This window comes from Calonectris borealis, chromosome 1 (genome assembly GCF_964195595.1).
Source record: "Calonectris borealis chromosome 1, bCalBor7.hap1.2, whole genome shotgun sequence".
NCBI lineage: Eukaryota > Metazoa > Chordata > Aves > Procellariiformes > Procellariidae > Calonectris > Calonectris borealis.
This window is the reverse complement of record NC_134312.1, coordinates 159,838,821-159,854,864: the sequence shown is the minus strand read 5'-3', so window position 1 is coordinate 159,854,864 and position 16,044 is coordinate 159,838,821. Positions and strand designations below refer to the sequence as shown.

The window sequence follows — 16,044 nt, the reverse complement described above, 5'->3', positions numbered from 1 at the left end:
AGAGACAGAAATTTACTTGGGCAAAATAACATGATTCCAGGACAAATTTTGAGGTCATTATGACTACCATTCACACGGAATGAGCCAAAGTGCAGGCATTAAAGACAAAGTTAATCGGAAAAGTCACCTTGCCACAGTCAAAACAGAGATAACAGTGGAAAAGCAAGTTACTGCACTTCTGATTTTGAAAACATCTTTTTTTTTTTTGTTTTTAAATCATGTAATAGCCTAGCCCCATGAAATATTACATCCTGAGTGTGTGATTGGAACTGCAATTTATGTGTCATGTTCTGAGGTTTAGTGAACATTATATCTCTTGAAGAGATAAAGGCAATCACAACATTCCTTGTGCAAAGCTAAGATACTGGAAACACTTTGAGATGCAAGGGTGTCTCCTGTTTCCTGCCTACTTTATCTCTAGCAGTACTGTATTTACCATGCAGTCATGCATAATTTTGTTCCAGTCTTCTCCAGTAACTATTCTGAAGAGTACAGTAATAGCCTTGCCAGCTGATGAAAAATTTGCATGTCTGTTTTAAAGAATAAGAGAGAGAGAGATATATCATTTCACATCCCAGAACTAAAACGTTGGCAAGAAAAAATGCAAATAATTTCCATTTTCTACTGTTCTACTATTTCAAACTCAGAATAGCTACAGTATTATTTGAATGAGCTCATTGAATTATTTATTCCATGACTTAAGATATAATAACTGAACTTTAGCTCAGACACAGCTCTGATTATTTTGGCTCATTTTATCAAAGAGCAAAAGCAGACTCAGAGACAGATCCTATCTCCTGTCTCCATTCTCTTCCTGGAGTCTGATGATGCTATTGATTGGGAAATCTCCAGTTAACAGCCAGTTCATAGAACTGTCCCCTCTCTATATCAGCCTGTATATGGATCCTGTTCCTGGGTGATGCCGATAAAGTGTAGCAGGTACACTGTGTTTCAGCAGCTTGTGGCTAGCGCAGTCCTGCTTTGAAGCATTTTCTAGCTGGCATAATGAAGAACAGCTCTCAGTCTGCCCTGGGCTCAATCGGGTGTCATTTGGTCCAAGGCACACAGATTGGAAAGATGGCTCAGTGCCTCCTATCAGAAATCCTGTTTAGAGCTCCTCAGCTAGACCTTGGGACTTTTCTGGTTTTTACCACAGATAAACCTCTCTAGCAGAAAGTGAATGTGTTTTTTTCGGGCTATTTAAAGAACATAGAATCATAGAATCATAGAATAGTTTGGGTTGGAAGGGACCTTTAAAGGTCATCTAGTCCACCCCCCCTGCTGTGGGCAGGGACATCTTCAACTAGGTCAGGTTGCTCAGAACCCTGTCCAACCTGACCTTGAATGTTTCCAGGGATGGGACATCTATCACCTCTCTGGAAAACCTGTTCCAGTGTTTCATTGTAAAAAATTTCTTCCTTATATCTAGTCTAAATCTACCCTCTTTTAGTTTAAAACCATTCCCCCTTGTCCTGTCGCAACAGGCCCTGATAAAAAGTTTGCTGCCATCTTTCTCATAAGACCTCTTTAAGTACTGAAAGGCCGCAATAAGGTCTCCCCGAAGCCCTCTCTTCTCCAGGCTGAACAACTCCAACTCTCTCAGCCTTTCTTCATAGGAGAGACATTCCATCCCCCTGATCGTTTTTGTGGCCCTCCTCTGGACCTGCTCCAACAGGTCCATGTCTGTCTTGTGCTGAGGACCCCAGAGCTGGACGCAGTACTGCAGGTGGGGTCTCACCAGAGCAGAGGAGAGGGGCACAATCGCCTCCCTTGACCTGCTGGCCACGCTTCTTTTGATGCAGCCCAGGATACGGTTGGCCGCCTGGGCTGTGAGCGCACATTGTCGGCTCGTGTCCAGCTTTTCGTCCACCAGTACCCCCAAGTCCTTCTTGGCAGGGCTGCTCTCAATCCCTTCATCCCTCAGCCTGTATTGATACCAGGGGTTGCCCCGACCCAGGTGCAGGACCTTGCACTTGGCCTTGTTGAACCTCATGAGGTTCACACGGGCCCACTTCTCGAGCTTGTCCAGGTCTCTCTGGATGGCATCCCGTCCCTCAGGCGTGTCGACTGCACCACTCAGCTTGGTGTCATCTACAAACTTGCTGAGGGTGCACTCTCATCTATGTCATTGATGAAGATATTAAACATCACCACGTCTCTGTGATGCCAATAAGATCGTAACATCCCCATGAGATAGTAGATACTGTACCTGTTAATGTTCTCTCCGTATTTCACTGTACCAAATAAAACCACTCCAGCAAAAGCATAACAAAGAAGCAGTAAGAACATTCCCACTATGATGAAGAAACTCTTGTACATACTGACAACCACGGTCAGGAGTAGCATTTTTAGTGTCACCTGGAAGGACAGAGAAACAGCAAACCATGACGCCACTCAGGAAAGCAGAGGTAAAAGGGAAAAGAGACTTATTGCACTTGCCATTTTGACAATGAATTCTTTACACATATATGTTAATGGATGAGCCCAGTGAAATGGCACATTCTGAATCTGATTGGAACTGAACATTTTGTGGCTTCCTCTGAAATTTAGTGTGTTTTTTGCTTCTTAAAGAGATCAGCATATCCACCTAATTTACAAGGTCAAGATGTTGCTCCTCAAAGAGGATGTATAAGATAATACAGTGTAGGACAATACAGCAATAATACTGCATAAGCTTAACTATAATGTTCTAGGATCAGTATACTCCAGAAGTATCAAAATTAGCATTGCATGAACAGTGGTGCAGTACACTACTTTGGGCTTATCTGAAAGTGATGCTAACTGTTAGGTGGAAATCACAGATAGTGATGTATAGAGAAGGAGATTTCCTTAAGATCAGGACAGCTTGATTAAACTAGTTAATTTCTCACGCAAGTTGGCCAAAGAGCTTAAGAAGAGAGCAGGCAGTAGGCATAGATAACAGATATTACTTTCCCATGCATGCATATTGTACATTTTACTCTTGGTAAAGTTATTGCCCTAGGTTGCCTTAATACCCTTAACCACTTTGGACGCTATGGAAAATTCTCTTTACGGGACTGAGGGTAGCAGTTTTCTTTAGAATCATGCCAAACTGATAACTCTTGTTGACTTTTAGTCATCACATTGCATAACAACAGATAAATTAGAGAAACTGATGCAGCTCCTAACATGAAAGCACAAATGAGTAGGTTAAAACCTTGAAAAAACTTTAGAATCAATCTGAAAGCTTTGAAGGCAATCACTTGGCCTGGCTGCATAGGAGAAGCAAGGATTTTTCATTTGACATCCAAGGCTCTACAGGCTCTGTGTAGTTTGATTGAAGGAAAACTTTTTATCTTTACTGAACAAACCCTCTGACTTACTGTTCTTAACCCCAGCAACCCAGTATAGCAGTCTTTTTATTACATTTACTTTAAATATGTCAGACTTCACAGAAAATGTTTAGATAGTCTAAAAAGTTCTACAGCAAGAGAATGCAGAGTGTCACCACTTGTTAAAAAAATGTGTTTGTTCTCTGCCTAGGCTTATTCTGCCAGCCTACGCTCAACTACATCAGAGCAAATCCAAATACAAAAGAAATGTAAACTTTAGAAGTGACTTGCTTTGTTGCCATCTCAGTGTTTCCAGAAGAGTACCGTGGTCCAGTATTTTTTAAAATTGAACATAAATCCTTTACTGTGATAAGACATACATTGTAGAGACACAAGACACAGACCTGCACCCTGGAGGAAAAAACTTCTGGAAGAGAGCACTATCATAACAAGACGAGGGCATCAACCACCACTCCACTAGCCACGCAGAGAAAATAAATAAATAGCAGGCACATCAAACCACACTGAAATGGCAAGGACTGAAAGTAGCATAATGTATGTTCAGAGTTTTAGAGAGCATTTTTAAAAAAACTGTGTGGTATTGCAATTGCACTTTTTTTTTGAAAAAAATGCAGCTTTTCCAGTAACCACAATATAGTACTGTTATACAATATACCTAAAATCCTGACATTTTAAAGACAGCATGCAAAATTGGAGACTGCTGCCTGAAGTCTCTTTTTTTGGCATATAAAATGGAGCCTTACAAAACGTGCGCTAGAGATGCGTAACAACTAGTCCTTTAACCTATACATGAGCAGTGCAATGGTTGTAGTTCCTAATTTATACTTACATGCTTCCCACAAATTGAGAAAAACCTGAAGACAATTACGCATGCCCCCATCATGTATGTGTACGCATTCTGGAACAGAAACACAGAAGACTTAATACATTGTCCCCCACGGATCTCATGGAAAGATCAGGATACTTGGTCTTTTAATAATGTAGGGCAGTTGCCATATGAAATAAGAGAAATCATAAATTAGTAGCACCAATATTTCAATACCAGCGGAGCAGTAAGAAACTAACAGAAGACAGAATTTAGTCAAAAACACTACCAACCTCCCCACACATCAAACCAAAAAACCTTCAATCCTCTATTAGCGGGGCTGTAATTATGTCCAGCAGCCCCAGTCTACTTCTCTAGGCAGCTGCTGGCTTACAGAACCTCCTGAGGCTTTCCAAGCTACTCAGCAGCAGGAAGCAAACTGTGGATGTCAGGGCAAAATGACTAGCCACATAAGACAGGTTTTCCTCCAAACAGAGCCTGGGGCAGACAAGAGAGAAGCCCCTAGCCATTTTAGGGTTTTGACTTCCACAACTTGTGATTGGCGACAAGCATCAACTATCCCTTCTCCTTCCCTCATAAGTAAGGGAACCAGGGGTTTAGCAAACTTTAAAAAACTGGGATGAGATGAAGGGAGAGGTGATTTCCTCCCCTTTCCTCTATGCCTTCTTGGATTAAACATAGCCCCTTAATCAAAAACAGTGGTCCAGAATCTCTGCTGGGTTTGGGACAGATTGCACTGTTCAGCAATTTTGAACCTATGCCTTCTTCCAGTCCTCTGTTCCTATCTGGATTTTGTGCATTGCCTCTTTCTTCCTCGCTGCTCATGAGACTGCTGTTGGCAAGAGCTCTCGGTTTCTTCAGATTCCTTCCTTTCCTCACTCACATTCCTTCCAAAGACTACATTTTTTTACCACATATACAGACTCCATCTCATATCAAACAACTTTTGTACTTCATCATTGCCCAAGACAAGGATTCCTTCTTCTTAGCATCAAGCTTAATTTGTTTCAGCCATATTTTCAGCCTTATTAAACTCCCAAGGGTTTATCTGGATGTATAGCAGTGATCCTACTGCTGGTGCTTAGCAGATAAAATCAAGCTTAATCATTGAAATTGTGTTTCGTAAATCTTACCAGTAAGGCAAAATGAAGTATCACCCATATAACTCCAAGAGATGTCACCAAGAGATCGTACCGATTTCTTCTGCTTTGCCAGAAGCCAGAAGGTGACATGGCAATAATCTTCATTGTGACCTATGGATAAAAACAATTTCTCAGTTGTATTGAAGAAATGGTTAATTCTTACTATAAGAACCTCTAAAATGATTGATTGAGTTCATCTTATGAATGTTTTCAAACAACCAAGGGCAGCTTTCATGTCAGCTAACCGTTCCCATGAAGACAAGTTAGGCTGCTAGATTAACTGGATCATATAAGCTTCCGTTAGATGGAGGAAAGCTGGTACTTGTGGAGGACCACAGATGACTGAGACAAGGGAATGAGCAGTATTCTGGAAGCGTCTCTCTCCATCAAGTATTGAAGGAGTGCAGCTGACCACCTCAGACTGAATGCTTAATGTATAGATTGCTGAAGTGAATGTGGGCTTAAGATTTTTAATAGTTAAGCAAGTTATGAAGTTAGAAAATGATTATATCGATTACGTGTAGCTAAAAGAGGTAGTAGTATCCTATCTATCTAGCTGTCCATAAGCAGGCTAAAATCACATAAGCACATTTGAACTCAACAATGTAATTGTGTTCTGTAGCTCCCATATTTCAAATTAGTTGAAAAGCATTCCTATATTGCAAATATTTCTTGTTTTAAGGAATAATCTGTACTCAGCGCCATCTGCACTCAGCAGCATATAAGAGAAGAAGGCTAAGAACAGTAAAGGCAGTACATTTTACAATGTTCCTGGTAAAAAAAACCAGCAGCCAAAGTGCTTGACATTACCAATTCAAGTAATAGGAGTGCAGGCAGGAAGCTTAAGAATAGATAGTGGTAAGAAATAGTCACAACAGCTAACAGATATCGAGGTAGGGTGATGCAGGTAGAGGGGACACCAGAGAGTTTTTCATACACAATTTGTATCAAATCTCCAAGCAAGTCAAGTGTTGCTCTATAAAGGGTATAAATGTCAGGTGTTCATTATATGATTCTTTCCATCCCACCTTGCAACACTGCCATTTAGTAGGATTCTTTACATTTCTGAACCTAAATTGCAAATAAAGGGACACTAGTTTGATGTAAGAAGTCTGTTTTTCCAGTTAGTTTTTTGCCATATGTTTTCTCAAGCCTGATTACAAAATGAAGAATATGGTCTCTGAATCTCTAATTATCATTTGAGGTACCTGAAGGTATCTTGCCTTACCTCTATCCAGTCAGCTGAGATGCCCTAGAATATTGGAGATAGATGCATGGGGCTGGCAGGGATGACACAAGACCTGCAAACATCCCTGCCCTTCTGTAGTGGCTAGTGGAGGTAAGGAGAGATCAGCTAGGTACCCAAAAAAGCTTTTGATGTCTTCAGTTATTTAGGCAACTGAATCTCACCCTACGTCTCCCTTGATCACAGTGACAGCTTAAACACCTACCTCACATGTAGAATTTAAACACCTAAGTTCAGGTGTCTATAATCTTAAACTGAATACCACACCATGCAAATAAAAAAATCACTCTCACTTTATTTTGCGATCCTCAGTGTGGCAACAAAAGTGAGATCTCCAAATTCTTCCTGTTCTTCTATACCACATACACTGATGTGAGCAGTAGCGGTTTAAGACTGAATCAGGAGTCCTTAGACTGGACACAGGGCCATTAGCTATGCAGAAAGCTTTGGCCTTGCTCATGGACCATGTCTGCTAGTGGTAGCAGACCACGTACATAGCAGACTCTGTAACCCGACTATGCTGCATTAGCTAAGATCCTGGGCAGGAAGCTGCTTCCTCTGTCCATAAATTGTGTGCACTCACAGTGTGATAGCTTGCCTGTTGAGACAGTCAACAATCTTGGCTCTGACAAAGTTCTTTTGAAATTCTAGAAGTGTATTTGTTTCCCCTGGCTGTATAAGAGAAAAAAGTATTTCTAAAGGCACGTTACTAGGTAAATTAAAACCTGTCTGTGTATGATATAAATCAAACTTTTCTGTGTTTGCTCAGTCTCTCAAGAGATATTGATTTCTCCTGGGTAGGGAAAAAAGAAGCAACAACATGGACATACTCTAGCTACAGCTGCTACAAGGTATTCACTTCATTGTTTATTCATCACTGCTGGCAAAACCTATCACTGGAACATAGGAACTGTCATATTGGATTAGAGCAGTGGGAAATGTAGTCTACTATCCTGTTTCTGATAGTGGTCAGTATCAGCTATTCAGAGGGGACTGAAAAGAAAAATACTCAACCACAAACTTATAAAAGAATTATGTACTAACCTAACCACAGAGGAAGCATCTTCTTTAACCTCATAAATGTGTGCTTTGTTACACTACGGATATCCTTATACATTAAAAAAAAAAAAAAGCTTTTAAAAATGTGTTTAAGTCCTTAGATTCCAATCTTATGAAAACAGGATAATTATACCTTGCACGGTTGGTTGTGGTGACAATTTTCTCATAGATAGAGAACCGTCACCACACAGGATCCAGATCTGTGCAACGAAAGATAGACAATACTGGGATTTGACATACCTTATTAAAAGGTATTAAAATGAAATATGGTACTTAAAGAAACCAAAACAAAACTGAGAGAGGTGTGATGATGTCACAGCTACAGAATAGTGGGGATTAACGCACCGTGTTCCAAAGGACCAGGCAAAATAGAAATGGATCGAGCAGAACTTCCACGGTACAACACAGACCTTGTGTTGTACGGAGTGAATTTAATCTGAGATTTCTGCAAGAAAGGAGTTCACTGGGTTCACCAAAACACAAGTTGAAATGCCTAGAGCTGAATGTATATAAAAGGACACAAAGTTCAAGCTGGTGGAGAAGTATGACTGTAACAAATTAAAAGTTTATTCCTACAATACATGTTTAAAGACAAGTGACATGGAGAGCGCCAAATGTACATGTTCAGAAATAAAAACCGTAGTGAAGAATGAGACAACATCCCTAAAGCCAAAATAAAATATATACACCCTAGTCTTAATCTCAAGAAGTCATAAAATATATTACTTTACCTCAAGGACAAAAATGAAGGTGAAAACAACAGACATTGTTGCTAAAGGCACAGTCACCGGATCCGCAGCATCCCACTGAAATGCAAACAAAATCCGTTCGTAGAAGAGTAGCTATTAAACAGAACTAAATGCCTCTTCATCGCCTTAACTTTTCTTGCAGGTTTTGTTAATGAATAGATTTCACTTTAAAGTATACTCAGACAGGAATGGCATCTTGGTGTATTCTTCTCTCACAGATTTACAGCTTAACCAGAAATTAAAAATAGTGGACCAGACTACAAAAGGGCAGAAATCAACGCAGCTCTACAAGTTACAATTAATCTACACTGACCCGTGCCAACTGAGATTGCTGTATCTAGAAATCATGTTTCCCTACATTCATCACAGTAATGGCTCAACTGATCGTTAATTGGTGTTAGGAAGCGTGCAACACATGCTGTACTACTCTAATGAAACATTTAAAAGAAACACAATTACCTTAACTGATAACAACACAGACTGGGCCAGAACAAGTACAGCAATAGTTCTCTTAAAAAATGGATGCTGAGTTATATCATACATCTTAGCTCTAAAGCCATCGTTATCTGAAAAAGAAAGAGTTCGAGGAGGAGAGTTAAAATACACGGTAGTATTTTTCCCCTATTTCTTGACATATTTTCCATGTTCATTAGTGGCAAAATCATCCTTTACCACTTTCAAAATACATTTCTAATTTTCTGCTACGATTTTCCATATCAAATAGGGCTTCTGATCATATAATTTCAAATACTGAACACTAGTGTTGCATGAAGGCTTTGGTACTTGTAGGGCAAGTGCATCATTCAACTGCTGTCAGGTTAATACATTCCATTCATATCATTAACAGCCAATGCAAATACATTTCATTTAGAAATTCATTTTTTCATTAAGGCTTATCCTAAAACCATTGAAGCACAACATTTTTTGGGTTGATTTTAACAGCCTTATGCAGAGATCTGTAGTTGGAGCCTGTTGCCACATTAACTTATGCACAACCTCCTAGTGGCCTCACGATTACAATTTTAATTTGAATTGCAGACTCCTGGGGAACTGTGAACACTAGGGCTCAACATGAATAAAATCAAAATATCTTTGATACCCGGACGAGGTGGGAGATGAAGAGGTTGTGCTATCTTCAGTCTGCTTTTCAGATCTTCCCATCGTCTCTGATCTACAGTCAGTAAAGCTGTCCCCTTAATAAACAAAGAGAAGCGTATAAAGCTTTTGTCATATAAAAGCTAGAACATTTAATGCTGTAAACATGAAAACAACACTCTCTTCGGTGCCTGAAATAAAGTTACATATGCAACTCTCCTTAAATAACACACTGTTTGGGTAAAGGAGTCAAAGTATCAGCCGGTACTCAAGAGGATTTCTGGATGCATTAGCTGCGAGTTCCTGGGACTCAGCTCAGCAGGCACAGTAGTTGCTCTTTGTAGCAGCAGCCCCGTGTGGGCAGTGAAACACCGCAGGAGGTCTTCCATTTGACTGAACATCATTTGCCTGGAAGCACTGTTTTAAAGAGTGGTTGATTTTGTCTGGACTTTGCTGCAGGAAATCCTGCGGCTCGTCAGTGCCGCTACAGTGTCTCGGGGAACGAGCCCTTTAGGAGACCGCTGCCACTCTCCACAGCTCTTCTGCTTGGGGTGTAATTGAAATAAAATAATAGTATGCTGTGAATCTACAAGAGCTCTCCACAAAGGAAGCACAAGGAGAGGCGGAGATACACCTTTAGGGTGGGTGGTGGTAGATGGTAATGTGTGTGTTTTCATAACATAGGAAGAAAGACAAGCAAACCTCAAACAGAATTCAATGTCATTTAAAATGACCTTCAAAACAAAATGAGGCCCTCATCACTTCAGAGAACTGTAAAATCTCATAGAAGAGTCTGGAGTTACAAAAACGAGCGAGACCTTTTCAAGGTAAATGTCACAGGCCTGTCTCCCAGACACTCGGCTGCTCCCCCAGCCAGCACGGAGCTGCACCGAGCCGGACGAGGGCTGGTGTGAACTTTGGGGCTCGCCTCGGCATTGGCTTGTGTAGGCGCTGGAACTGCGGCTGGCTGTGCGACTGATAAGGTCAGGAGAGCTCCCTCTCAGTGGACATAATCTCCTTACGGAGCTGTGTCCCCAGACGGCACCCTGGGAGGAGGGGCCTTCCAACACGATGCAGACAAAGCGACAGATGCAAGGATGCCTGTTACCCGTGTCAAGCCCAGACCGTGCCGTTTAGAAAAGCTTGAATTAAAAGGCAGCTCGTTCACCCAAACGAGCGTGTCTGGTTTATATTCTTGAAGAGCTTTCACCGCAAAGAAGACAAAAGGTGGCAAAAAAAGTGGACTTCTGTAAAATTTAGAAATAGTGATGCCAAGTCGCTCTGTTTCTCAGAAACTACCACTTCCACCAGCAGGATCATTACAAGGGGACCACAGAGCGGAGCCCCACGAGTGGGACTACTGCTGGAGGAGCTGCATTTGCATTTGGACGTCAGCTCAAAACTGCCAGGCAATATTTGAGTCGATCACATTTCACTACTGACTGAACACGTGGCACTAGGAGCTGCGACAAGTGATGTGCGGGGGTTGCGAAATGGGGGGCGGTGGAACGCTTTGGGCTACTGCCCTGTCGCTGGGACAGCTGAGGACCCAGCCCAGAGCCCCCGGTGCTGCTTCCCAGTCCAACATCTCCAGGCCTGCAGCTCCGACAGGTCACACAAAATACTATGGCATATCTGAAAATATTTTGGGTTTTTTTTTTAGGAAATTGTTCATTCTCATGTAAAATAGTTCACTCAGTAATTGTCCAACTCTGACACTCCTCACCAACTCCTGGCACTACTCTAACCATGTATCAGCCATGAACTTTCTAAAGCCAACATCTACTTAAAACACCAATAGCTTGGCCAGTTTTAAGAAGATGCAACTTAAACTCATACAGTGGAGTGTTTTGCTCTCTTCTTTCTGGACTAATTGCCAGCCTTCTGTCTATCTTACTTCACTTTTTTTTCAATTCCTGGACATTTCTTCACTCTACTTGAATATTGACTGGGCTGAGATTTTTTCCCCCACTGCGTAATTAATTAACATACTTATCTTTTCAACCCAAATCTGAAAACGTTTTCTTTTCCCTATAGTAAATACATAAAAAGTATATATACATATATATACACTTTTTTATATATATACTCTTTATATATATACGTATATACACACACACACACACACACACACACATAAAAAGTAACAGATATTCAAGAAAAAAGAGAGAAAAACAAACATTACATGCCATAGCAGCTACCTGAGGTAGTACTTCAAAAGTAACCTTATTCCATAGTCGACAGTTGACTACACAGATGAATAATGAGTTATGAGTTAATGACATCTCACTAATTTGTGAAAGAAATCTCACAAGCTACCTTTGCAGGAGACAGGCTGACACAGTGAACTTGATCTTGTGAGTGACTCCTATGGAAAGAGTGGGAACTAAGGGTGAAAACACTGTCTAGCAGATTGACAGCTCTTAATAAGATTGGGCCTATTGTCACAAAAGCATAGTAAAAGTCATACTAGTAAGGGCAAAGATCCAGCTCCTCTGGTACCGTTTTTCTACGACAGTGGCCAAAAGTAGATGCCTGTAGGTGTAGCAAAGCAGCAAGTGGCTCCTGATGATTCTCCATTGCCCACAGAGCTGTCTCAGAATTCATGACAGATACATTCAAGACCACATGCAAAACTGAAGGGGAAACACACCGCTTCCTCACTCCTCAACACCACACGCACCACACCTCAACAGGGTAAAGGAAAGATGTTTGATCAGCCATGATCAAAAGCTATTTAAGAGCGAACTCTGTAATGTGATATTTCTTCTTCTCGCCTACACCCGTGCCTACGAACAGGTTTTTGAGGAAATTGACCTGTGTAGAAAGTGTAAAGGGGGAAGAAGAAACAATTTATATGATAGAAATGCTCAGCTAACATCTCAATAGAGTTTCATGAACTATGATGTACATGACAGAAACGTACATAGCTAAATACATCATAGCTATGGAAGATAAACATTAGAATAATTTTAACATTTCAAATAATATTTTAATTACCTGTAATTTAAATAAAATGACTTAATTTTTTTTCAAGACTCGCTGAAAAATATTTTGTATTCATCAGTGTAAGGCTGACACATTTGAAGGAAAAGCAATATTACACAGCTGAACAGGAAGGGACAAAAGCATCTATAAAAATCCAGTGGAATTCTCATACTGGAAAAATTTCAGCTTTGTTAATTCACTAATCAAAATTTAGTGAATAAGAAAATAAATGAATAGCATATTGCTCCTTGTTCTCTAGAACAGATGTATTTTAACAAGAATGACTGCACTTCATCTCACCAAAATTACACTGGAGTCACGCAAACATAAAAATACCTTCTGAAGAGGTTTTAGGCTATTTATTTGGCTCGCAACCTGCTTTACTTCAATTCATAATGCCTTGCTTGCCCACATTGGACACATGGTTGTGTGCCGTGCAGCGCCCTTCCAGAAGGAGTCAAATGGTTTCCCTAAAGGGCAAACTCAACAGCTGTGTTTGCTACAGAGTTTGGGCCAGGGCCATAGTAGGGCCATGGCCAGCACCCAGTTTGTCTCCAGCAAAAGCACACCAGGTTGTCTTGCATCCCCAAGCCCCAGAGTGCACAATCATCCTTTCCCTCCGGTGCCATGAGTGATAAAAATATCACTCTAGCTAGCTGCAACACAGACATCTCATTATTTTTGGGACTTCGAACTGAAAGATGAAGAAAATCAGTAATTATGTCTTGGTGCCACAGGGGCACCACAAGAGGCTCAGAAAAAACAGTCATATTAAGGGCGATGCAGTGTGTATGCAGCAGTCCCATCCAGATGATGCTATCTTTAACAAGTGTAGACATGAGCTGCTCTGTAACAATTCACCTGGGGACAGGTTTTTCTACTTTTCAGAAATCTGCAAAGCCCATGTGAACTGCGTTTTTTTCCTAGAACGCTAGCTACTTTTTTGTTTGAGTGATGGACAATTAATTTTACAATGTACTCTGCTGTTTGCCAGGAAAAAGCCATGCAGCTTTGCTTTGGATCTGAAATACTGCAGGGCTCTAACGAGACCCCTTAGTTGTAACATGTACAAGCATAACATGCCTTTTTACCTGCCACCGCATGTATGCCTGCATCAAACTAAAACAGCAGAATTTGGAGCACCTATAAATACATTGTGCTTTACGTTCAATCTCCATCTGGCAACACGGCTGCATTGTAAATAAACTCAGACAACTTTGAAAGAGTGTGTGATGGATTGCTATCACCCCGGGCTTGAGTTTTGTGGCAAATATGGATCAGGTGTGTCTGAAGCCATACTTGCAGGCTTGCAGAATGTAAGATTGGTAAGTCAGTCTTAAAGGCAGTCTTACCAGGTAACGTAGACAGTGTAGTATCAGTTTTAGGTTTCTTACAGAGCCAGTTCTACACACAATAAACCACCTCACTCAGTACCTTGTTTTCATTGAAATTAGCGATGACAACTCCAACGAAAAGGGTCAGTCCAATCATGCAGCCAAGGAATACAAAAACATGAATGTAGATTCCATGGATCTGAATAGACAAAAATAAGATTAATCGTTAAAACAAATCGAAGTATGTGTTGTAGAATTCAAAGACTCTGATGTGTTTCCTTACCGGCCCAACACGATGAATAATAACATCTCTGACTTCCACCCAGCCTTTTAATGAAAGAACTTCAAATAGTGCCAGCATTGCATTCCCCACATTGTCAAAATTAAAATTCCGAGGATTTGCCCTGAAACGCAGTACACAAATAGGTGTAACTTAAGCAATAAAGTTGTTCTTTCTATTTGTTACCTTGATTCTTCACGGTCTAACTAACATTTAAATACCTTGCAAAGTTGGTGTGAAAGCCTCTAAATAACAAAACAATAGCAACAGCAATAAATATGTATAGCATAATTTTTTTTGATCCCTATGTATGTTTTATTTTGTTACTCAGAATCTGATCCATAGTAATAAAGCTTGTAACATGCTGCTGCATTTCAGTGTTTTTGTCAAAGAAATTAGCAAAATACAGCATTCGTCAAAAAATGGATCTGATGGCATTGGCCAGATTCTAAAATAAATTCACCTGAAGGAGACCAGTCTCAAACCCACATAAATGATTCAGACTCCAAAGTCAGTGAGATCATTTAGAAAATGTTGTTCCTTATTTCATTAAATACAGCTCAATGTCCAGATGGAGATTGGTGACGATCAGCAGTCCTGCCGAGAAGGACTTGGGGGTACTGGTGGACGAAAAGCTGGACATGAGCCAACAATGTGCGCTCGCAGCCCAGAAGGCCAACCGTATCCTGGGCTGCATCAAAAGCAGCGTGGCCAGCAGGTCGAGGGAGGTGACTCTGCCCCTCTCCTCTGCTCTGGTGAGACCCCACCTGCAGTACTGCGTCCAGCTCTGGGGTCCTCAGCACAAGACAGACATGGACCTGTTGGAGCAGGTCCAGAGGAGGGCCACAAAAACGATCAGAGGGATGGAATGTCTCTCCTATGAAGAAAGGCTGAGAGAGTTGGGGTTATTCAGCCTGGAGAAGAGAAGGTTTCGGGGAGACCTTATTGCGGCCTTTCAGTACTTAAAGGGGGCTTATAGGAAAGACGGGGACAAACTTTTTAGCGGGGCCTGTTGCGACAGGACAAGGGGGAATGGTTTTAAACGAAAAGAGGGTAGATTTAGACTAGATATAAGGAAGAAATTTTTTACCATGAGGGTGGTGAAACACTGGAACAGGCTGCTCAGAGAGGTGGTAGATGCCCCATCCCTGGAAACATTCAAGGTCAGGTGGACGGGGCTCTAAGCAACCTGATCGAGTTGAAGATGTCCCTGCCCACAGCAGGGGGGTTGGACTAGATGACCTTTAAAGGCCCCTTCCAACTCAAACTAATCTATGATTCTATGATTCTATTATCATCAGGAACTGATGGTCTAAAGCAAAACTTACTGAGAGGACATGACATCTTCTTGGCTTTCCTATACCATATACTCCGATCTTTTGTATCAGTTGAGATTCAAGAGTATGTTTCCAGCTGAACATTTAAGGTACCCTCTTTGGGCTTAGCACATTGCTCTGCCTCTACAATCCGAGATAGATAAACCAAGGAGCCCAATTAATGTTCAAGAATTTATAAGGTAAATAGTTGTATTCCAGAAGAACTGTTAAGTGTTTGGTGCTTCTGAAAATCCAACCATTCAGTGAAAAGGAGAGTTCTCAGATGTAGATACATCTTTTAAATGTGGTCCTTATACTGACATCTGGCTGTTGAAAATCTGGCCTGACACAGCCAACAGGTGGTATCAATGTCCTTGTGGTAAGACGTTTTTCTGCAATAACAAAATATTCCCCAAAGTTTACAGTTATGCTGATTAAGACAGTTTTTGCTTATTTCTGGATGAAGCTGAAGAGGATTGAATTTGCTTACTCGAGGAAGAATTTGTCTGAAGCATACAGAAACAAAGACTTCTGCAGATGTCAGAGATTCACTGACTGTTCAAATCACAGCATATTATTTCATTAGTGTAGGATGGCTCTGAATCTATCACTGCTGGTACATTCTTTATCCACGCACATAGTCAATTAAAATAATTTTGGCTGTTTAGCTGATTTTGCAAAATGCCAACCAACTT

At 40.9% G+C, this 16,044-nt stretch overlaps 1 protein-coding gene across 1 annotated transcript in view; it reads right to left on the bottom strand.

The window, feature by feature from the left end:
* The window catches only part of NALCN (sodium leak channel, non-selective), a 237,906-nt gene that overhangs the window by 11,560 nt on the left and 210,302 nt on the right, over nt 1-16,044 (bottom strand). Inside the window, exons 28-36 of the mRNA XM_075137770.1 lie at nt 14,037-14,157; nt 13,854-13,952; nt 9,436-9,529; nt 8,796-8,902; nt 8,319-8,393; nt 5,274-5,393; nt 4,144-4,212; nt 2,210-2,358; nt 437-530 (exon numbers count right to left, since the gene is read on the bottom strand). Of these exons, the coding sequence (XP_074993871.1) occupies nt 437-530; nt 2,210-2,358; nt 4,144-4,212; nt 5,274-5,393; nt 8,319-8,393; nt 8,796-8,902; nt 9,436-9,529; nt 13,854-13,952; nt 14,037-14,157 (928 nt within the window). The remainder of the gene's footprint in view (nt 1-436; nt 531-2,209; nt 2,359-4,143; nt 4,213-5,273; nt 5,394-8,318; nt 8,394-8,795; nt 8,903-9,435; nt 9,530-13,853; nt 13,953-14,036; nt 14,158-16,044) is intronic.